At 38.9% G+C, this 23,060-nt stretch overlaps 1 protein-coding gene across 2 annotated transcripts in view; it reads left to right on the top strand.

Annotated features, from left to right (window-relative positions):
* The first annotated feature begins 3,621 nt into the window (after nucleotides 1-3,621).
* The window catches only part of mindy2 (MINDY lysine 48 deubiquitinase 2), a 47,983-nt gene continuing 28,544 nt past the window's right edge, over nucleotides 3,622-23,060 (top strand). For both annotated transcript variants that reach the window (XM_055661219.1, XM_055661218.1), the window contains exons 1-6: nucleotides 3,622-4,529; nucleotides 4,952-5,009; nucleotides 12,070-12,134; nucleotides 15,410-15,568; nucleotides 18,756-18,858; nucleotides 21,102-21,244. In XM_055661219.1, the coding sequence (XP_055517194.1) occupies nucleotides 3,777-4,529; nucleotides 4,952-5,009; nucleotides 12,070-12,134; nucleotides 15,410-15,568; nucleotides 18,756-18,858; nucleotides 21,102-21,244 (1,281 nt within the window). In that variant the 5' untranslated portion in view covers nucleotides 3,622-3,776. The remainder of the gene's footprint in view (nucleotides 4,530-4,951; nucleotides 5,010-12,069; nucleotides 12,135-15,409; nucleotides 15,569-18,755; nucleotides 18,859-21,101; nucleotides 21,245-23,060) is intronic.

Below are 23,060 nucleotides of genomic sequence, written 5' to 3'. Positions count from 1 at the left end.
ATCTCTTTTAAACATTTCTCCTCTGACCTTAAAGCTGTGCCCTCTCGTATTTGACATCACCTTCATTGGATAAATATCCTGACTGTCAACCCTATCTATACTTTTCATAATTTTATAAAATGCTCTGCTCAGGCTCCAATGCTCCAAAGAAAACAATCCCAGTTTGTCCAACCGTCAATTTCTTTTGCATTTATTAATTTAACATATAGAATGAAATCTAAAAGTACTTCTTTTCCTGTAGAGCATTATAATATTACATTTGTATTTGAATTAATTGCCATTTTAATGAAGTTACAACACACAACTACATTCAAACCAAACAACAAAAACAGCATGCAATAGGCAGAGGAAATGGCCTCATAACCAAAGAGTGATGCAGTGACACAGATAGTAGAGCCACGGCCTCCAGCACCAGAGTCATGGTTAAATCCTAACAGAGTTTGTATGTTCTCCCTGTTACTGGGTGCTCCAGTGTCCTCCCACAACCCAAAGATGTGTGGGTTGGTTGTTTATTTGGCCACTGTAATTTTCCCCAAGGTAAAATTTAGGAGTAGTTGATGAGATTGCAAGCGGAATTAAAAATGAATTTATGTTTTTAAATGGGTAGTTGATGGTTTGTGTGGATTCGATGGACCCAAAGGCATGTTTCCTTGCAGTATCTCTGACTACGACAATGGCAAAGGATCAGATTGAAGCTCTGCAAGATTATAAGATCTAATCATAAATGGTGATGTCCAGATAAGTACTTGTGGGAGTAAGAGAAGCTCTAAGAAAATGCTCCTCTGCAGTAATGGTAGAGCTAGACATTTGAACAGAATTATGTTCAGCCAGAAGGGCAGAATGGACGCTCTGTCTTGGCTTCACCCAGAGCTCCCTGTCATCGCATAAAAATCGTCTTCAACCAATTGATTTGCATTGCACATGATTTGCATTGCATGGTCAAAAAATGGTTGACAGCATCTGAACAGCAAAAGCTTTTAGCGCAAACAACATTTGAGCTGTAGCCCTAAATACTTGAACTCCAGAACAAGCTGCAGCATGAACCAAGCTGCAATCATGCAGTTACAACATAGGCATCTATCCAATTAAGTGGAAAATTGTCCAGACATGTACTATTCACAAAAAAAATCAATAAATCCAGCTGAGCTGTACAATCAGTCTATTCTTAATCATCAGCAAAATGATGGAAGGTGTCATCGAGGCTTACCAATAACCCAATCAACGATGCACAATTTGGATTTTCCCAGGATTACTGGCTCTAGACCTCATCACAATCTGAGTCCAAATATGGACCTAGAATTCAATTACAGAGGTATGTAGAAAGTAACTGCCTCTAACATAAAAGCAGCATTTGAATGAACATAGTCACGGATTGAACTAAATTTAATGGCCATCAAAGGGAAAATACTTCACTGGTTGGAGTCATAAAGTTTTGGTTGCTGAAAGTCCATCATTCCAATTTCATTACATTATTACAGGGGTTTCTTAGGGCAGTGTCCAAGGCTATTCTTTCCATTGTAATGTCAGAAACGGGAATGTTTATTGATGATTGCACAACATTCAATTCCATTTGCAACCCATTAGCAAATTCACCAGCAATGTCTACACTTGACATTCACTTGCATTTATTTCACCTGGTCCCCATTAACAACCTGGTGGGATGATGGGGTGTCTTGAATGACCACAAACTGGACAGAGTCCCCATTGTCCTCACCTTCTACCCCATCAGCCGTCGCAAACAGCATATAATCCACCAACACTTTCACCACCTCCAACGGGATCCCACTACTTCCCATCTCCACCCCTTTCTACTTTCCGCAGGGACCATTCCCTCCGCAACTCCCTGATCAACTTGTCCCTTCCCACCCAAACCACCCCCTCCCCAGGTACTTTCCCCTGCAACCGCAGGAGATGCAACACCTGTCCCTTTACCTCCAACCTCTACTCCATCCAAGGACCCCAACAATCTTTTCAGGTGAGGCAGAGGCTCACTTGCACCTCCTACATCTATTGTATCCGCTGTTCCAGGTGTCAACTTCTGTACAGCGGCGAGACCAAGCACAGGCATGGCGATCGTTTCGCTGAACACCTCCGCTCAGTCCGCCTTTACCTAACTGATCTCCCGGTTGCTCAGCACTTTAACGCCCCCTCCCATTCCCAATCTGACCTGGGCCTCCTCCATTGTCAGAGTGAGGCCCAGTGCAAATTGGAGGAACAGCACCTCATATTTCGCTTGGGTAGATTACACCCCAGTGGTGTGAACATTGATTTCTCTAACATCAAATAGCCCTTGCTTTTCCTCTTTCTCCATCCCTTCCCCCTTCCCAGTTCTCCCACCAGCCTTACTGTCTCCGACTACATTCTATCTGTTCCGCCCACTCCCCTGACATCAGTCTGAAGAAGGGTCTCGATCCGAAACGTCACCCATTCCTTCTCTCGAGAGCCTGTCCCGCTGAGTTACTCCTGCATTATGTGTCTACCTTAGTAGTATATCTTCAATCCTTCATCGTCAGCAGGTACTTTGTAGATCAGGAACACACGCTTACCTTGTGAACAGTCTGTTCAGGAGACCTGATAACAGCAGAAAATAAGCTGCTCCTGAATCTGGTTGTAGGTGGTTTCATGTTTTTGTATATTCTGCCCAACAGGAGAAGGGAGAATGATCGTTGTGCAAGTGAAGCTTGATTAGGCAAGCCAGCGTGAAGTGAAAATCGAGTTGATGTGGGAGGGGAGGCTGGTTTGTGTGATGGACCAATCTGTATCCACAACGCTCTGGAATTTTCTGTTGCCTTCTTCATCTTGAGTCAACAACCTTGGAATATCCCCCAAACACTTCACAACTATTTTTGAAGTGTGGTCATTTTTGTAATATAGATTGACAGGTTCCACGAACATGGAGGTTAATTCCCAGGTGTGATGGTTTAATGGCGTTTGTATTTAAATGTTGTTCTTGAAAATAGTGCTGCAGAATCTTGTTCGGCCACGCGAGAGGAAACTTTAATTCAAAAGATGACACAAAGGTAATATTTTTGGTTTTGTCCTCAATTCCTCGGGGTCTCTCGTATCTCACAAACGCCACTGAGCTATGATTTCAGTGCAATTCGTGTGTTTTAAATAAGTTACTATGTAAAATTCTGAACGCGCCAGAATGAGCTAAACTTTGATTCCACGACTTTTTAGATGTACAACAATTGCTGCAGATTATTGTTATTGCCGCTTTAAGAAAGCGGGCGGGTTTACCATGGCGCATGCCTACAATCGCTAATCACAATTTCCTGCCAGATAGTGTTCCTTTGTTTTCCTTTTTTTTTTGCATTAAGGAACAAGGCTGTAATCCTCCACATCACCAGAGCTATCAAAAAGCAGATATCTCTCCAGAGAAAAAATATATATTGACACTATTGCAGGCACTTATTTTTTCCATTTTGTATGTAAAAAAATGAGGTCGACATCACGTTTATCGGAAGTACGCTCTAAGCACTTGCTGCATAATATATATATTTGGAATTGTAATAATAAAACTAAAAGGCTTGTCACTTGGAGGGTGGTTTGCAGTAAATTTCAGGGCACGTTTATGTGCCTGGAAGGCGGAGTGTGTAGCACGCATGCGTGCTCCGGGCGCCTGACGTCACGAGCTGCTGGCAGTGTCATGGCGGCTGCCTGTCAGCGGCTGGAAGCCTCTTCCATGTAAACACCTCGATATTTCCTCCTCTCCTCTCCTCTCCCTCCCTCTTCCCTCCCTTTCCCCCCACCCACACACCCCCGCTTGAAGGCACATGGAAAGTAATGTCAGTGTCGAGCGGGGCGGCGTGGCCGTGGAGTTAGCCGGGGCTGGGCCGACTGTGGCGAGTGGCGATGGCAGCTTCGAGCGGCGGAAGGGATCGGACAGCCCGGGGAGCGGTGCCGTGGGCCCGAGGGCCGGGGCCGGCACTGCTGCAGGTGGCGATCATCCGTGTTCAAGCTCCGTGACACGCCTGCAAGAGGATGAAGATGCGGTGGAGGTGGAGGGCGCGCCTACTGGGGAGGAGAAAGTCAACAACAGCCCCCAACACAACTTGGTAAACAAGATGGGCGAACTGAGTGAGGAGTCTGCGAGCGGGCTGAAGAAGGACCTTCTGCCCGGCCTTGCTCAGCAGCAAGCGGATAATATGCTGCCGGAAGAAAGTAGCCCGAGTAAAAACCACGAGTGTGACAGGAATCACAGCGCCAGCGATCAAAGCATGCCTGGCGAATCGCGAAGCATCGACTCCCTCGAGTCCTTTTCCAATTTGAACTCTTGTCCTAGCTCTGACTTGAACAGCGAGGGGACTGAAGACCGAGCTTTGGCTCTCGCTTTACAGAGTGAAGAGTATAACAGCAAGGACGGTGTTGCCAAACCATCTGGTTCGAAAGAAAGATTCCCTGGGCAGTCAGTTTATCACATTAAGTGGATCAAATGGAAAGCGGAGAACACACCTATTATTACGCAGAATGAAAATGGTCCCTGTCCTCTGCTTGCAATCATGAACGTTCTTCTTTTGGCATGGAAGGTATAATTTAAAATAGTAAAAATCTCTTAATAATATAGTGATGCCTGTTTAGTTGACAACATCGTGTGCTCATTGACAGAGGAGCCTTGGTTTGTCTATACCTCAAATTAAAAATTGAGATCTTCATATTCAAAGATCTACACGTCCTTATTGTTAGAATCTATGTATTTTCCTCCAGGCTACAATGCTTTGATATGCTTAATTTTGGAGCTTGGCCAAGAAGGCATGCTTGACAGTGGTGGGTAGAAGAAAGTAGGGGAATCTATAATATTAATGTTGAAGTAACTCTTAAACTTCTGTGCTTTTTCTTTTAAGATGCTCTTTATGTTTTCACTATGTACCAGCTTTTGTATGTGTTACTTTCGTAGGTGCTATAGTTTCTACCTTTTTATCTGATTTAAGAATATCCATTTTTATTATAGATTAAACTACCACCCATGGTTGAAATTATAACAGCAGAGCAGTTAATGGAGTACTTGGGTAAGATGGCTTTTATTTTTGGCTGATCCTAAAGAGAATTTTTACTCCTCTGAAATGTTGCTTCATCATATTGTCCGTAATGTAAAGCTACTACTAATTGTTTATTGTAATCCTTTGAGTTTTGGGATTTGTTGATTGAAAGGCTGAAAATAAAATCGACAACATTGAGTGTTTTTGAAATATTTAATTACAAAGTTATGAGTTGCTTCTGTTGAACTAAGAACACACTCTTTTGAAAAATATACCTTCAGCGGAACGTTCTCATATTAGTGCCTTTGACTTCAGATACTTCAGCTACTTTCATTGACTTAGAATCAACAGTGGGAGTGCTGACTGTACCTGAATGACATTGTCCATACCTAGATACATTAGCGTCTGTACAGTAGCTGAGTTTAAGGTGACATGTTGCAGATTCTACTTGGGCTGCACCAGTGCAATCAATGCCATTTCCAACAGGAGATAATATAACCCACTCTTTGTTACTCAGTGACAATACCATAATCGAGGCTTCCTACACTGCCAACTTGGGTGTCACTAGATTTATTTGCAACAACCACATACAGAGAGTGGTGGTGAGTGATTCATCTAAATTTTGCTGCTACCTACAATGCATAAATCTGAGTTCAATCGATTACTCACATAGAATAATGAAAAGCTGTCCACTTGCTTCAGTACTTGGGTTGTGTCTGCGCACTGTAGTAACTGTAGTATTCACACAAATAGTTGGAGCTATTAGGAAAAGTCGCAAAATCTGTTTTCTTTTAAAAGGTCAGTGGAATCGTTGGCTTTATCAATTATAACTGGGGACGAGGAGCTATCATTATCAGAGAGAAACAAAGAAAAGTGATTGTTCTCATTAATGCAGAGGAGGTTCGGAGTGTTTTAAGTGTGATTTAGCGACAATAAAAACGTCAAAATTTCTTCCAGACAGGAAAAGGCAAGACACCATTTTGGATAATTGGCAAAAGAACAAGAGGGCAGAAGAAAGATCTTTTTCATGCAGTAAATGACGATCTGTAATGTAATGCCCAAAAGCATAAAGCGAATTATGCTTCAGTCTGAAGAAGGGTCTCGACCTGAAATGTCGACTATTCCTTCTCTCCATTGATGCTGCCTCACCCACTGAGTTTCGCCAGCATTTTTGTCTACAAGCGAATTCGATATATCAGTCCTTGAGTGAATGCTGTTCTGGGAACTGTTGGAACAACAACTTTGATATGTAGCAGTGTTAATGTCTTGGAGATGGTATTTGTAGAGCTTTGAAGGTCTATTTGAACTATTTGTTGGTAATCTAGATTTTAGATTTATGTGGAGAACAGTCTATTTGATAAGATTGTAAAGCACAAATGTCAATAGACGAAATTTGCATTGAGTAATTAGACGAAAGTAGTCAGAGCTAGACATCTAATCAATGTTAGGATATTCAGTTGTAACACAAAAGATAGCTTCAATTAAATAGTTCTCTATAAATAGTATGCATGGAAGAAAACATCTGCTGGAATTGAAAACTAGTTTTTTTTGCTGTTTTAAAATATGGAGCGTAGAACAAGTTGTGGTTTAGTTACTACATTGCAAGGAGTGAAGATAATGATTATTGACATAATCTAAAGGAAGCTGAAAAATGTAGAATGTAATGATGAACAAAACAAAGGGAGATGTAGGTGTGTGGATGAGATTTTTGATAAGATGTACGAAAATGCACCTTCTGACAAAGAGCCATCAACCACAAAACCAAATGCCTTACAGGAATGTAAATAGTCAGAAACTTAGTAAAGTATCGTGCAGTTGTACATTATATGAAAGTACAACGTGTCAAATCCTAGAAGTGGCTTTGGATTCTTCAGTGCTTTGATAGTAATTATTTTTGGAGTTAGTTTATTATTGTTACATGGTTACATGTACCACATTGCAGAGCAAATCATACCATACATGAGTGCAAAGGAACAAAAACAAATTGGAGAATTTAACATTAAACTACAGAGAAAGTACAGGTTTTCTTTAAGTGCAAGGGCCACACTTGTAATTAGATTGGAAGATCAGGAATTCATCCTATGTGGAAGCTGATAAGAGAGTGAAATATGCTGTTCTTGACTCTAGTTTTAGGCTTTTGTATCTTCTGCCCAAAGGGAGAAGAGGGAATGAGTATGAATGATCCTTGATTATGCTGGCTACATTCTTGAGGCAGTGTGAGTGCAGATGGAGTCAATGTGGTAGGTGGATGCTGATTATCATGATGGACGAGGCTGCACCACAACTGTGCAATTTCTTGCGGTGTTAGGTAGAGCAGTTGCCATACCAAGCTGTGATGCATCCAATAGTACACTTTCTATAATGCATCTATAGAAATTGTTAGGTCTTGTTAGAGACATACCAAATTTTGTTAGCCTTTAGAGAAAGTAGAGCTTGGTGTGCTTTCTTGGCCAGAGCAGCAATTCTTTAGTCAGAGGGTGGTGAATCTGACAAATTCATTGCCACGGAAGATGGTGGAGGGCATCAATGGATATTTTTAAGGTGGAGATTGATAGATTCTTGTGTAGTACGGGTATCGGAGGTTAGGGGGAGAAGGCAGGAGAATGGGGTTGAGAGGGTAAGATCAGCTGTGATTGAATGGTGAAGTAGACTTGATGAGCTGGTTGGCCTAATTCAGCTCCTACAATTTATGAACTTTTGTGGTTGATCCCAGTACAAATTGTTGGTGGCGTTACAACTATGGTCAAAATGTTTGGCAGAGAGTGCAGGATCTAACTTGAAATGAACATTATCAAAGCTCTCCCGATAAGACCAGAACTATAAATTCCCCACACTTTGAATTAAGCCCAATTTGTTTATTTATCTAGAATTATGTAAGTTGCATGAAGACATAATTTGTCCTTTGTAATATAAGACATGAAGTGATAAACTGCAGATTACTTCAACTTTACACGCTGGTCAGGAGCTGATAAAGATTGCAACGAATTCTGGATGCACCCGAGACCATCACACAATTGACTCCTATTGACTCCATTTATACCTTGCGCTGCCTCGGAAAGGCCAGCAGTATAATCAAGGATGAGTCACACCCTGGCCACTCCCTCTTCTCCCCTCTTCCATCAGGCAAAAGGTGTAAATGTGTGAAAATGCACACCTCCAAATTCAGGGACAGTTTCTTCTCAGCCGTTATCAGGCAACTGAATCATCCTACCACAACCAGAGAGCAATGCTGAACTACTATCTACCTCTTTGGTGACCCTCAGACTATCCTTGTTCGGACTTTGCTGGCTTTATCTTGTACTAAATGTTATTCCCTTATCATGTATCTATACTCTGTAAATGGCTCGATTGTAATCATGTATTGTCTTACTGCTGACTAGATAGCGCGCAACAAAAGCTTTTCAATCTACCTTGGTACACGTGACAATAAACTGAACTAATTTCCACAGTCCATTGCCGCTATCAAATGTCTTCTGAATTAAAATCTTGTTTATTTTACAATGGATTTTTCAAAATGTTGAAGATTTCTTAAACATAAAAAGCAAAATAGCACTTATTTCTTGCCTTCATTTAACAATACTGCGCAGAAAATTTGAAGATTTTCTTAAGGCTTTTAAATGTTTTCACAGTGCATTTCTCTTTGCTGGAGTTACCCAGTGGGTCAGTAGCACTCAAGTCTATGGACACCCACTATAATCTAAGGATGCCCACTCCAATCTCACTCCCTCTGAACGCACAGCCCTCTGAAACTCCCAGGTTGGACCATTAACTGTATTCAACACCACCAACCCCCACAGCCACTGGCTTTGCAGGCCCTTGCCTGATGCCCACAGGTCGGGGTCACTCACCCCTTCCCCCCTTCCGGCGACAGCAGCCTGTGATTGTTGACCCACTTCCAGGTCAGGATCCTTCATGCTTCTGGCTCCAACTACTTCACATTAACTGACTCTCCTGGGTCCTACTTCACTCCCCTTGCAACTAGGGACCTCAATTTTGACATCACTAGCTTCTGCTGCCCTTCAACCAATGCCAATCATGCCACCTCTCCTAACCTCACCCTTCACACACCCATCCCCTCTAAACCCCCATCCTCCTTCCATGGTACCTCCCCGGACCCGCCCCCCATTGCCCTCCTCATTTTAATTCCACATTCCAGTATCTATTTTTTCTTGTATTAGCATCTTCATTGGATGCTTGTATTGACATTTGGTACACATCCTTTTTCTGGGAGAGGCACTTGTAAGAAGAAACATCATACAATTTAACTATACATCTCCAGATGCAAATATTATTAGTAGTTTTCAAAGACAAAAAAAGACCCGATGTAGAAACAAGGAACTGCAGATGCTGATTTACAAAGTCTAGACTTGCTCTACAAAAGAGACCAGTCTAGACTTGTGCCCAGTGTCAGTTGGAGTATGAGGACAACACTTGCAAGCTGGACGTTCTGCATTAGGAACCAATGGCCTCCATAATAAGCCTGATCAATGATTTTATCCAAGAGCCTTAAGCCTGTTTACTGATGGAAATGAATATTTATTTGTGGATACATAATGGAGTAGGTGCATTGCCACAGCTCTTCTGCTACTCGGCTGTAAGCTTGCTCTGCTGGGATGTACTGTTTCCTGTGAGAAATGACATTAGTCTGTCTCATTTCAAATGTAGAAATTACCAAATTAAGCTGTCTTAAGTGGAATTTTAATGTAACTTATGAACTCTTGCCACATTTTGTTTCTGCAGGATGAAGGCATGTAGGTAATGATGTGAAGAGAAGATATGCTTGCAGTGTTTTTATTTTTAGTTCAATTTGCAAATGTTTTATTCCAGCCTAAATAGATGTCATATATTCCAGCACTACCATTCACTTTGAAGCATAAAACATTGTTGATAAAATGATGAAGAAGAGACAAGCCCACTAACCTTCACTTACATGAGATGACTTATGATTATTAATTCAGTGTTAACAATTGAATGCTTATTCATGATCAAAATCCATGTAACAGGATGCAAAGTGTATATGTGGGTTTTAATTGATGCAAATTTGCAGCATGTTGATTAAGGTGCAAGTAATTCATGATAAAATATCAATTGTTATAGTAATATATATTTATAGTGCAGGAGAGGTTCATAGCAATTGAGGTACAGCACCAAAATGGCCCCTTTGATCGGTCTGAAGAAGTGTCCTAACCTGAAACGTTACCTATTCGTGTTCTCCAATGATGCTGCCTGTCCGCTGAGTTACTTCAGCACTTTGTGTCTTTTTTGCATTAAACCAGCATCTGCAGTTAATTGTATCTCATTATTTATATATGGTGGTTATCTGTAAAAAGGTCATTCCTGTGTTATAGACTGCTCAACTCATGATGACCCCAAATTACAAACAAACTCCCATAATGTTATTAAATTCAAAAGTCTGACATGTACATTCACTCCAAAGAATGGCAGAATTATTTTCCTCTCTTTCTCAACCTTTAGTAATCATACTTCGTTATCAGTCTTATGCGCTTTTGATGTTATTGGTTTTAATATAGTGGAGTTACCATGGAGCATAGTTACCATATTAAGTGACGTTTGAATATTTTCCAACATAAGGACAAAATTTACTTTAAAAACAGAACCCTTTCATTAACTGGGATGCTCTATATTTTATGGTTATGGAATATATATTTTTTAATGTACTTTTCAGAATTTTCAGATGAAAACCTGCAATTTCCATGATATACTCCTGTAAATCATCCAATATTTATTGTAATATATAGCATCAAGCCCCCGTGTACAAATAACCTGCTGAAGAACACAATACATTAAATGGCTGTTAAAAAAATAGGCTTTTAAATGTTGTCATCTCATTCTCTTTAGTTTAGTATTTTATAGCCATGAAGGTGCAATTTCATTTTATTTAGTGTCACTACCTCAAATCAACAAACACACTCCAATTAAGTAAACTTAAATCTGACAAACAGAGAATCTTGGGAACACTCCACAAATTGCACTGCAGGGAATGTTTCAAATGCCCTGTTCATTGTTTAATCACAGTTTCCAATTACCAAAATAGGCCTGCAGGTTGTTTTGTCCATCAAATAGCAACAAATTGAAAGTAAATTGAATTCCTCAACATATACATTTTACACTTTCAATGGAACAATGTTACTTATGGTCCACGTCAAATTATAATATTTTGATGTTATCAACTGAGTAACTGTATCAAATAGATTTCACTCACCATATTGTCTAACACCTCCATCACATGTCAGCAGATTCATAAAGGGTCCTTTTGATTCATTCTCTGCCTTCAATTAATTAATGATCAATGCACGCATGAATACCAATAGTAAAATTCTGAACCTTGAATTATAAGCTAGATGAGTTGTTGGTAGGTCTGGTTAGACGATCAACTTGTTAGAATACTACAGTATATAAATGATATTATTTGTATTCCCAAATAGTTCAGTTTGTCATTCACTGATTCTCCCTTTTTAGTTATTAGTACAGTTTAAATAAGTTGACTATTAGAGTTCAGGCTTCTTTTTGCTTGCATTTAGCTTAGCGCTGTAGTGTAATATTGCAATTTTATTGTTCTGTTCAAGGAAGATATAAAATAAACTTTGCAATAAGCTAACAATTTACATTGGTCATGTTTCTTCATAGACTAAGGTACTTTTGATGGAGATTAATTCTGAAAACTATTAAATTGCTACGGTGTTACTGGTACACAATGTGATGATTTTGTGTGTTGCTCCAGCCTTTTTACTTCATGGCACTATTCATTTCATGATCAATCTGGTTGTTTATTATTGATGTTGGCGTAAATTATTGAAAACATTGTTTAATTCAATAATTATAGATGGGAATGTTTAAGTGTATGGAACCTAACGCTCATCAGTCTGAAGAAGGGTTTCGGCCTGAAACGTTGCCTATTTCCTTCTCTCCATAGATGCTGCTGCAACCGCTGAGTTTCTCCAGCACTTTTGTCTACCTTCGATTTTCCAGCATCTGCAGTTCCTTCTTAAAAACGAATTTAAGTAAAAATTGAAGTGTTTTTTTAATGAGCATTGACGACCCTAAGAATATTTTTTAACTTAATTCACAGGTGATTATATTCTTGATGCAAAACCAAAAGAAATCACAGATGCTCAGAGGCTGAACTATGAGCAGGTACTAATCTGTTAACTATATGTGTTTGGTGGATGGAGCCCTAAAGGAAAAGGATAGCAAGTAATGTTAATGCACATAATTCTGTAATATTTTTTGTGCATTTCAAAAATGCCCCAAAAGGAACAAGATTCGTAAACCTTTTATTCGCCAAATTGTTTGGCCAATTTTGATATGATTTCACAGAAATCATAGCCAACATATTAGTTTTGATTTGGACATATTATGTGGACAAAATATGTGAAATCAATTGGTGCACTTGTGGAATTGTGTGGTAGGATGGGCTTGTAATAAAGGTTTTAAATGCCAAACCCAAGGGGAATGAACTGAAGGCTGAGAATAAAGCAAAATGATTCTTGAAAAGACTGCTGTGTTTGGTGGAGAGAAAGGCTGAGTTTATTATATTTTGTGGCTTTCCCCACCCACATTTAAAATATATTTTCAGAATGGCGGGGAATCATTTTTTTGCGAAAACTACCATGTAATATCTCTCTACCATGTAATATCTCTCTACCATGTTTCCCTCTTGGATTTGATGTAAACTTTTCTGCATGTAAATGTACTAACTGCTCCAGAATCAGGTGTGTCATACAGCTTTCCCAGTTTTCCTTCATGTTTGGGCTAGATTTATTGTAATTTATCTTGGAAGTGGAAAAGAAAATGAATTGGCTTGGAACAATCTGCTAGGATGAGCACTTCAGCAGATTTTTTTTAGTCAAATATGTGGAGTATTACTTTCAGGTTAGCTTGTTTAGTGCATTCAGTTCACAATAAATATATATAAAATTGTTCAAAGCCCTATAAATAGAAGGAAACAATTAGTTTTTGTCATGAAATATAATTTGAATCAGATCCGGCAACTCCATTAGTTGCTGTTTTCACTTGGAGCTTTTGCAGATTTTTGTAAGGGCACCAAAATGTCTGCAGCCTAAGCAATTTTGGATTTTCATTGCCGATTAAACTGAAAACATGAAACCTTTTCGGTGTAAACTGAAAAAACGATCCAATAAACAATAAACAGAAGAGGTACTAAATGTTCAGAACACAAGAACGTAAGTAGGTTAGTTGAGCCTGCTGTACCATTCATCGATATTGTGGCTGCCTTCTTCCTCGATGCCATTAACACTACATGAATAAGCACTAAGTCTCTATCCTGTCACTGCTTTTGTACAGAATGACTGAACTGAAATTCTACAACTGTGGGGCTATCAAATTCTAGATTGGCCAGCTGCTGCTTTCCTTATACGAGACCTTATACTACACCCCTTTGTGCTTAATATTGTAATCAAATTTCTCTTCATCTCTGTCCTAAATAACCTATTCCTTATGAAACTATTTTAGAATTTTAGAAAGGCTAATTCACCTACAAAACCGCATGTCTTTGGGATGTGGGAGAAAGCACCCAGAGGATACTCATGGGTTGTAATGAAGTCTAGGATACCTACCATTTGTTCCCCCTAATTCCTTGCCGCCCCAATACATCAAATTCTCAGTGCATTCTCAAAGAAGTCCAGGTATGAGTGAAGCATGAATTTCTCTTCATAGCTTCACTCTGGTGTTACTAAATCTTGCTTTCTTCCCCCCATGCTGCTCTGTTATTACATTTTCCATTATAGATTCAAATAAATTTCTACTGACGTTAGGCTAAAAGGTCAGTAGATCCCTGTTTTATCTCCCCCTCCTTTTTTAAATAGCGGGGCCATATTTACTACTGGCAATCCACAGAAATAACTCCTGAATTTACTGAATCTTTGAAGTTGATAATTAGAGGATTCATTATCTGTAAAACGACCTCTTTCAAAACACTGGTGTTGTAGATTTTTGAGTTATTGTGACTCATCGTCTTTCATGTTGACCAATTTCTCTATTGATTAAAATTTAGATCCTTCAGTCTCACTTGATTCTCTAAATGCATTTGGCAACTAACGCTGTTAGTTTGCAAGAGGCATGAGTCAAAAAGCTGTAATCTAGTTATTTTTCTTCAGGAAAATGGACAAATACAGTTCGGTGAAATTTGGTTTCATTTTCATGTTGTTCCCCACAAAATTAAGAATTTTAGAATTTCTTTTGATTTATAGCCATCTTGGACATGGAAAATTGGAACTAAATCATCACAATCACAATAATACTTTATTAACCAAGTATGTTTTGCACCATACGAGGAATTTCATTTGCCAAGTTAGTCATACAAATAAAAAAGCAACGGAACACACAAAATACCTTTTAACATAAAAATAATAATGATCATAATATAATCACTTTCGGCTCATACAAAGTATTATAATATCTATGTCTTGGCTAAGTTGTCAGGAAAGACTGTATGGACAATATTGATGAGCTGTTGGCAATTAGTTTACATTCTTTAACTTATAGCCTAACTTATCCGTTAGAAGTGGAAATTTAAGCACTAATTTATTTCACTTTTTATTTAAATGTTATGAAGTTCCTTTAGTTTCTTCAGTGATGAACTCCACAACTACAAACTGATTGTAAATATGTTTTTCTGCTCATGAAAGAGTATTTTAAGCTCTAATAGTAGTAACATTTAATAACAGTACATGTGTGTAAGAATGGCACAATTTGGAATATGCATTACATGGAAGTTGACAAAGAAAACATACTCATATTTTCTTGCATTGCAGGCCACCCTTTGGCCCCTTGAGTCAATGATAACTCTCAGTGCAATCCCATTCCTCCACATTTTTCCGTAACCAATTCTTGCAGATATCCATCAACTCCCCTCTACCTACCACTCCATACTTCAAATCTTCCACCAGAGCAGAATATCTACAGCAGAGGTAATTTATTGTAGCCAATTAATTGCCAGCTGGAGGAAAATGTTAGTGGAATACTACAGAACCACAGACGGCACCTTCCAAGTTAACAACTTAATGAAGCAAAGGCCCTCAAACGAGCAAATAAATTTGAAGGAAGAGCAAATCCAATGTGCAGATATTTTGCAGTAGTCAATTCCACAACTATCCATCTAAGTTTAGTGTCAAAGTTGTATGCATTTATTTATGTATCATAGTGCTTCCAAATTCCCATCCTTAAATTATGGACCGTGGATGAGAGTGGGATCAAGCTTGGCTTGTAGATCTTTGGCAATTAAACAACTAAATGACATTTAGTTCGTGATAAATGGTTGTCCGGGCAATGTTCCAATTTCAGTATCCACATTGAACAAAGTTTCACAGATTTTCCAGTTGACTGGATTTATTTAAGGATTTTATGTTGCTGATATATCTTGATGTAATCCTATTCTTTTTCTGAAACAGAACATGAGTGATGCAATGGCTATATTACACAAGCTGCAGACAGGATTGGATGTAAATGTAAAGTTTACTGGTGTAAGAGTATTTGAATATACACCGGAGTGCATTGTATTTGACCTCCTTGATATTGCACTTTACCACGGATGGTTGGTGGACCCTCAGGTGAGAATACATTGGAGAGTGGTAATTTAAAAGTCGGTTGACATAAACTCCAATATTTCTTTAAATTCATTTAATGTGCTGTTGCGACAACCCACTTTCTCTCTCTCTCCCCCCTCCCCTCCCCTTCCCCCCCCCCCCCCCCCCTCCCCCCCCCCACTACATGGTTTCTGTTTGCATCAGCCTGTGTGGTGGGCAGTGTGAGAACTCAAAGTAACCTTCATCATGTAAAAATAAAGCCCGATACAGCGTTAAGTCTTATTCTTCATGCATCATCGACAAATATCTGTGGTTGAGCAGTTACCTTGACAGAGAAGCCAATTTGAGATGCATGATGAAATATGTGTAATCTGAAACAGATTAACTTGAATTGTTAGGGAATCCTTGACCCACTGCCAATTTTGTAATTGAAAGTCACTTTGCTTGTTCTTAATAGACATTTTTCTGGTAGAAGTGTCCAACATTTTGCATTCATGAAAGAACCCATGTACACAGTAGAACTCTGGGATGCCAACTCGATAGTAAGATTGCAGTTGAGGAATTTTGCACTTAAATTTGAATAAATTGGTAGCTGAGGAAATAAAAAAATTACTTCATGATCTTTAAAATGAAGTTTCACTGATGTTTTGATGAATTAAATGTCTTGAACTGTTCAGTTTAATTCAGATTAATTATGTCAATGCCTCAGGGCACATGAGAAATTCAGATTGAAAGATATAATAGGTATAATTTCAATTTTAATTTGAAATGTGATTTATTGCTGTGGATTACGTGCAAAGCTGATAATTTGAATAATCATGAGAAATGTAGTTGGTTGTGCGAGAATTATTTTTATCAAAAATGAAAGTATTGTTTCTACAACAGGTATTTGAAAATACTTACTTTTGTTAGCAGCAAGGAAACAGACTGAAAGCAGGAGTTCAATATTAGACATCTCCCAAACATCACTATTGGCACAGCTCAGTGAGTACAGAAACAGGATTTAGACGTTGAATGCCAAAAAAGACGGGACAAAAGAGAGCTTCAAATTCTTGCGGAAATGGCATGCATTCAGGGGAGGTCAAATCTGCAAGCTTAACGGAACTACACCCAATACTCTTGTAGGGAGTTAAGTGCTACTAAGAGGTTTAGATGTAGTTGGCAGGGCATTGGAACTTTGAGTAGTTTATGGAGGAAAGGTAGTTTAGTTAAAAGAAAAATAGAAAGGATTAGAGCAATTTAGAAATGCAATAAGGACGTTTGGCAATGACTAATTGAATGCCCTTCAATTTAAGTAGTATAAAATGGACCAAAGGTATGTATCTATGAATAAATGATATTTGTAACTTTACTGTTATGTGGCATGAAGGGCAGGAGGTGAAATTGAACATTATTGATTATTTGGTTCAGAAAGGACAAGAGGATAGTAATAAAGAGAAGAAGAGTTGAGAGGAATTGTTGAAACAGTTGAAACAAGGGTTGATGTACTGAACAAGTAACAAATGAGGACACTTGAAAACTGCCATTTGCCTTCAAACTATCATCTGCCCTGAAACGTGTGTGAATCCCTCCAGTTAACGCTTAGGTGATCATCTTTAACAGGAGTAAACATCTGGGAAAAACGCCAGGTAAGGGACAGTACTTAAATAAAGTTCATTGTGCAGCTCTTTCAATGAGCTTTCAGAAATTGTAGTTAGTGCTTGTGAGGGCCCTGTCCAGACTGGTGCAGTGTGCCATGGCCTGGCATTGGGTGGGCTCTGTGCATTGGGCAGAAAGCAGGATGAGAGTCGAGATCTTAACTGAGTTTTCAGTTGCAACCTTGAAAGAGCTTCACCCAGTCAGCAGGGTAAACTGACTGATCATTCCATTTATGACGCTGTGTCTATCCAGGTGACTCTCATTTCTGTTCCCATAACCGATTTGTATGTAGAGAAAATTGGTTCAATATTTATATTATAATATTATAATATGTGTGAAGTGTCATAGAATGTGGCATCTTTGGTAGCCATAGGTCAGAAAGATGTAAAGTTTCTATTCTGAGACCCAAAGAGAGCAGGACACATAAAGGTATAGAATATAAGACTCGGAAAGTCATGCTAGGCAATTGGGCTATAGGTCAGGCACATTTCAGGGCATCTGATTACAAGAAAAATATATTTTCACCAAAGAAAGAGACGTTGCTATGGCTGGGAAAGATGAGGAAAGTTAGGGGAGGCTGGAATTGTTTACTTTACAAAAGAAGCATTTAATCAAGGTATATAAAATAAAGAGGCCTAGATGGGTTACATTGAAAGTGCCTATTTCCTTTGGAAGACAAGGCAATAGTTGGGGAAACAGATACATGATAATTCATAAAATAAAACAGGAATTTCTGGAAATACTCAGCAGGTCACTCTGCATTTGTGGAAAAAGAAACAGACCTAACGTTTCAGGTTGAAGGAGAGAAAAACTTGTTAAGCGGGGAGTGGTGAGGGGTGATGCCCATGATAAGGTAAAACCAAGATGAGCAGGCTATAAATGAGGTTAACTGGTCAGTGAGTGAATTGTAGTATTTATAGTGTGATAACACATACCCAAAAACATATACGCTGTGAAATGCAGTGTGAGAGCATAGCCTGACAGGTAAGCTGGGCATGTCCTCCACTTCCAGAGGAGGTGGGGGGGGGGATAAGGGGGGAAAAAAGAAAAGCTGATAATTTTCTATCAAAAAAGAAATAGTTGGATGGCAGATGCAACAGAAAAATCAAGATACCTGAAGTTGTAGAACTCATTATTCAGTCCAAAGGGCTGCAGTGTGCCCAGATACAACACAACGTTCCATTCTTCACAATTGCCTTGGTTCTCATTGTAAAGGTTTGGGAGATCACGGGCTGATAAGGCAGTGAGATGAAGAACTGTTGTGGCAGGCCTAATATATGCATTAATTTCACAGAGCAGGACCAGTAATAGGCCATTGAGATGCTTGCACTTGTTCTGCAGTACTTTTCTTAACAGCCCTCTATATTCAGACATGGGATTTTTTGACGATTGGCCAGACTAAATATCTTCACTTTGGCACTGTAGTCAGTATAGTCATGGTATTTTCAGGTTCATGAAACTTTAGCTCCTTCAAGCATTCTAAGATTACAAATTGTGTAAAATGAGGATATATAGCTTAGAGGTCTGTTGCAATTCTCAAATATAACTTTCTGCTGACAATTCTGTTTTGTAGAATGCTGATCTAGCAAAAACAGTGGGAATGTGCAGTTATAACCAGCTGGTGGAGAAGATTATCTTCTGTAAGCAGTCAGAGAAGAGTGAACTAGTCAGTGAAGGTAAGGGAAAAGAAAGTCTTTTCAATAATAGCATGTACAAAGAAAGGAAACGGGAACATTGCTCATCAGCAGAGTAATGTCCACCAATTTCAAATGCAGTTTTATGCAGAACCTCTTTGAAGCAATATAATAATTGATAGTTAGCAAAGATTGCTAAAAACAATGTAATGAAGGGATCTCCAAATCTGTAGGCCTGACAGTTACTAATCATTGTGGTGAAAATTAGCTTTGAGCAGCTGAGCAAATCTTGCTGCAGAGTAATTTGACGGTACATGATTTTTTTGTTTTAAGAATTTCCTCAGTGCGTTTATTTAAACAAAAAGGCACCGAGGGAATTTTATGAATGTAAGGGATTTTGTTGTAATGATTGCCAAGTAAATAAAAGTTTTTGATGCATTGTTTGTGAATCACGTATTCTCTCTAATATCCTGAAGGTGGACAGGAATCAAACTATAACCTCTATTTCAGCCTATAGCTCGTAATTGAGTCAGATGCCATTTCTGAGCCCTTTTGATCAAATAAACTAAATGTTCGGTTGGATTTTGTGATAACTTGGAGCTACATATGCTCATCAGTTGACGAACATTAAGAGCACGCAGTGTCTTCCAGGTTACTTTCGGATGCAATCTTACAGCAGATGACGGGTCCTAGTCTAATGATACCCTGCTCAGCACAGGGCTTTTCTGACTATTTTGCTGGCAGAAACATTAGCGGAAGCAGTTGCTAAGGGCCAGGAGGCGGGAGGATGTTTGGAGAGGCCAGGGTTGGAGAACCAGGAGGTCAAGCTGTGGAGTATGATGAATACTGTGTGGAGATGGAGTAGTGCGAGGAAGCTGAAAACTGGAGACCCTGGGGAAGGGACAGTGACTTGCCTTTGCTCGCTTGACTGGAAGTTGGATTGAAACTTTGCATTGAACCTTTGTGCCTCTTGTCATGTAACAGACCAGATGTGCTGATTCATGTTGATGCTGCCTGGAGGAATACTTGTAGCATGGGCTTTTTGCATTCTGGGAGATAGATTGGCCTTTGAGCTCCATGGGAAGTTCAGCAGCACAGCAGGATCCCATTTTAATTCTGCATCATGAGTTGGGAGATCAGTGGGCAGGCGTTTAAGCGGACCATCCTGTTGCAATTAGAGGCCATTAAGGCACAATTAAAATGGAAAGGTTTGCTCTCTCTCCATTGCTTTGAACAACGAGATTTAATATGTTACAAAATTATGCAAAATGCTACAAAGTTCAGTTTCTAGAAATAAAATATTTACAATATTCCCTTGCCATTGGAGATCAGCAGGCCAATTGGGTCTTGCCATTGATTTCTGATTAGTTTCTGATGTCAGCTATGGGGCGAAGTGAAAAAATGCTGATGTTAGCTGTTTTCATACTAGCATGGCAAACATACAGTGCCCTCAATAATGTTTGGGACAAAGACGCATCATTTATTTGTTTGCCTCTATACTCCACAATTTGAGATTTGTAATGGGGAAAAAAATCTCATGTAGTTAAAGTGGATTTGAAGGATGGATTTGAAGGATGCAAATTATGAACATAAACATCACAAGCAAGATAAACTGATGTATTGGCTTCCAAAATCAGGAGCACAGTTATTTTATTTATATTGTTCCTATCATTTTGGGTTATCAGTGGTGTTGAATATACCATTGGCCTTCTGAGCTCAGAGTTCAGCAAAGAAGCGGGATCCCTGATTATAATGGTGCATGGTGAATTAGTAGATCAGCTGAGGGCTGTAGTTGTCTCTTTGTAATTGTTATGAACGCATGATATTGTGAACTACATATAAGTTGTACCCTACTTTGCAAGGATCCTTCATGTATAAAGAAAAATGAGTTTATGCTTTGCAATAATGTTTCTGGCTGAAGTGATCTGACATTTATTATGCTACAAATATAGTATTTGACACCTTGGAAACTATTCCCTAATTTATTGTAACTGAAATACTCTATATGTAATAAATTATCAGTATAACAATTAAGCAGTTTATTTTTTGTATATGGCTTTGGATGAAGTGTTAAAGTTTAATATTTATCGTGAATTATCTTCATATTGTCAAAGTTAACAAAGTAAAAGCATATTTTTGGTAGAAATCTAGATCATAGTTTTAATAGTAAGCACAGATCTGTGCCATCCCTATTGCTTCAATTCCAAGCTGTAAATGTGTTTGTAATGAGTTTCTGATTAGTGTTTATATTTGGCTGCAATAATCATAGGTTTTTTTCCCTTCAGGTTATGTTGCAGAACAGTTTTTGAACAACTCAGCAACTCAGTTGACGTACCATGGGTTATGTGAACTGATTTCCACGGTTGAAGAAGGAGAATTGTGTGTGTTCTTCAGAAATAACCATTTTAGCACTATGACAAAATACAAGGTATTCTTACATATTACCAAAGATTTTAGTTAAGAATCAGAACTGTGTATTCAAAATGGTGTCTTGAGAAAGGACAAGAATTTACCAAATAAATTGCTTTTCATATACAATCATTGAGAGGGGTGGATAGAACACATGCATCCTGTTGATCTTTGTTGCAGAAAATATTTCTCATGAAAATGAGCTAAATGGACATTATTTCATGTCAAATTGTAAATGTATCTAGGAAATGAAGCTATACATGATCTAGTGGACCAGAGGTAATCGAGGTAATACTTCAGCGTTAGTATATTCCAGTATGTATAAGAAGGAACTGAAGAAGAGTCTCGACCCGAAACATCACCCATTCCTTCGCTCCAGAGATGCTGCCTGTCCCGCTGAGTTACTCCAGCTTTTTGTGTCTGTCCTTAGTATATTCCAGGTCCAGAGCGCAGAAACATGCCAAGACTGCCATGTCCAAGAACAATGAGGTGTTGATTGGGAAGCAGATCATTCCACCTCTTATCTTACTCAAGGATGCCACAAGGTTCATCTGGTGAACTGAGATGCCCTCAGGATGGTGTAGAAGGATGCAGTCCAAATGCAAACAAATGAGATTAGTGTAGCTGGCAAAATGGTCCACATGGACCTGGTGAGATAAAGGGTTGATTTCTGTGCTCTTTGAGTCCATGAATAATAATAAAATACTTTTAAGGCATAATAGGTTTGAACAGAATTGGCATGGATTTCTGAAAGGAAAATTATGTTTGGATTTCTTTGAAAATGTGACTGGTTAACAATTAAAGGAGAAGCATTGAATTAAAGGAGAATGCTTGATATTCAGAAGGCTTGCAATAAGGTCCCATAGAGGAGATCAGTCAACAAGGTTAGATTAAAATTGGGCCTTGCCAATGGTAACTGAGCAGGGATCAATGCCTGTGCCCCAGCTTTTCATGACCTATATCAACTGGTGATTTGGCTGAGGTGAAGAAACGTAATATTTCTAATTTGGTTATTATACCAATCTCATGGGGATTGTGAGCATCAATGTGGATGTGAATTGGCTTCAAAGGGATATGGCCAAGCTAAAATGGGTGGGCAAGAAACATGGTGGATGCTATATATTAATGGAAAATATATTCCACTTTGGTATGAAATGGTGACAAGTTGAATAACTTTGAGGTTCAAAGAGCTCTATGTGTCCTTCTACACAACTCATTGAAAATTAACATAGGTGCTATTGATGATGATCTTAGTAGATTGATGTGAACACAAATCTTCACAATGGAAAAGGAGCAAGCTGATAGAAAATGTTTCTGAATGTATATTTCGATTCCCAATGAAAGACTGATGCCTTATTGTCGCTTTTGATAGTTGGTAATGATATATCTGATGGAAATAATAATTTCTTAAATATATGCATGAATGAATACGTTTATTGGCCAAAGTATTCACATACAAGGAATTTGCCTTGGTGCTTTGCCCACAAGTGACAACATGACATTCAGTGACAGTTAAGAATGATACATAAAACATTAAACATTAATAATAAAACATTATTGATTAAACATGTGAATTAAATAAAATACCAGAGCAAAAAGGAGGCTACAGATTTTTGGTTATTGAGTAGAGCTACTACTCGTGGATAAAAGCTGTTTTTATGTCTGGCTGTGGCAGCTTTGACAGTCCGGAGTCGACTTCCAGAGGGAAGTGATTCAAAGAGTTTGTGGCCAGGGTGAGAGGGGTCAGAGATGATCTTACCCACTCACTTCCTGGCCCTTGCAGTGTACAGTTCGTCAATGGAGGGTAGGTTGCAGCCAATAACCTTCTCAGCTGA

This window comes from Leucoraja erinacea, chromosome 33, assembly GCF_028641065.1.
Source record: "Leucoraja erinacea ecotype New England chromosome 33, Leri_hhj_1, whole genome shotgun sequence".
Classification (NCBI taxonomy): domain Eukaryota; kingdom Metazoa; phylum Chordata; class Chondrichthyes; order Rajiformes; family Rajidae; genus Leucoraja; species Leucoraja erinaceus.
This window is presented reverse-complemented; position numbering and strand designations above follow the sequence as displayed.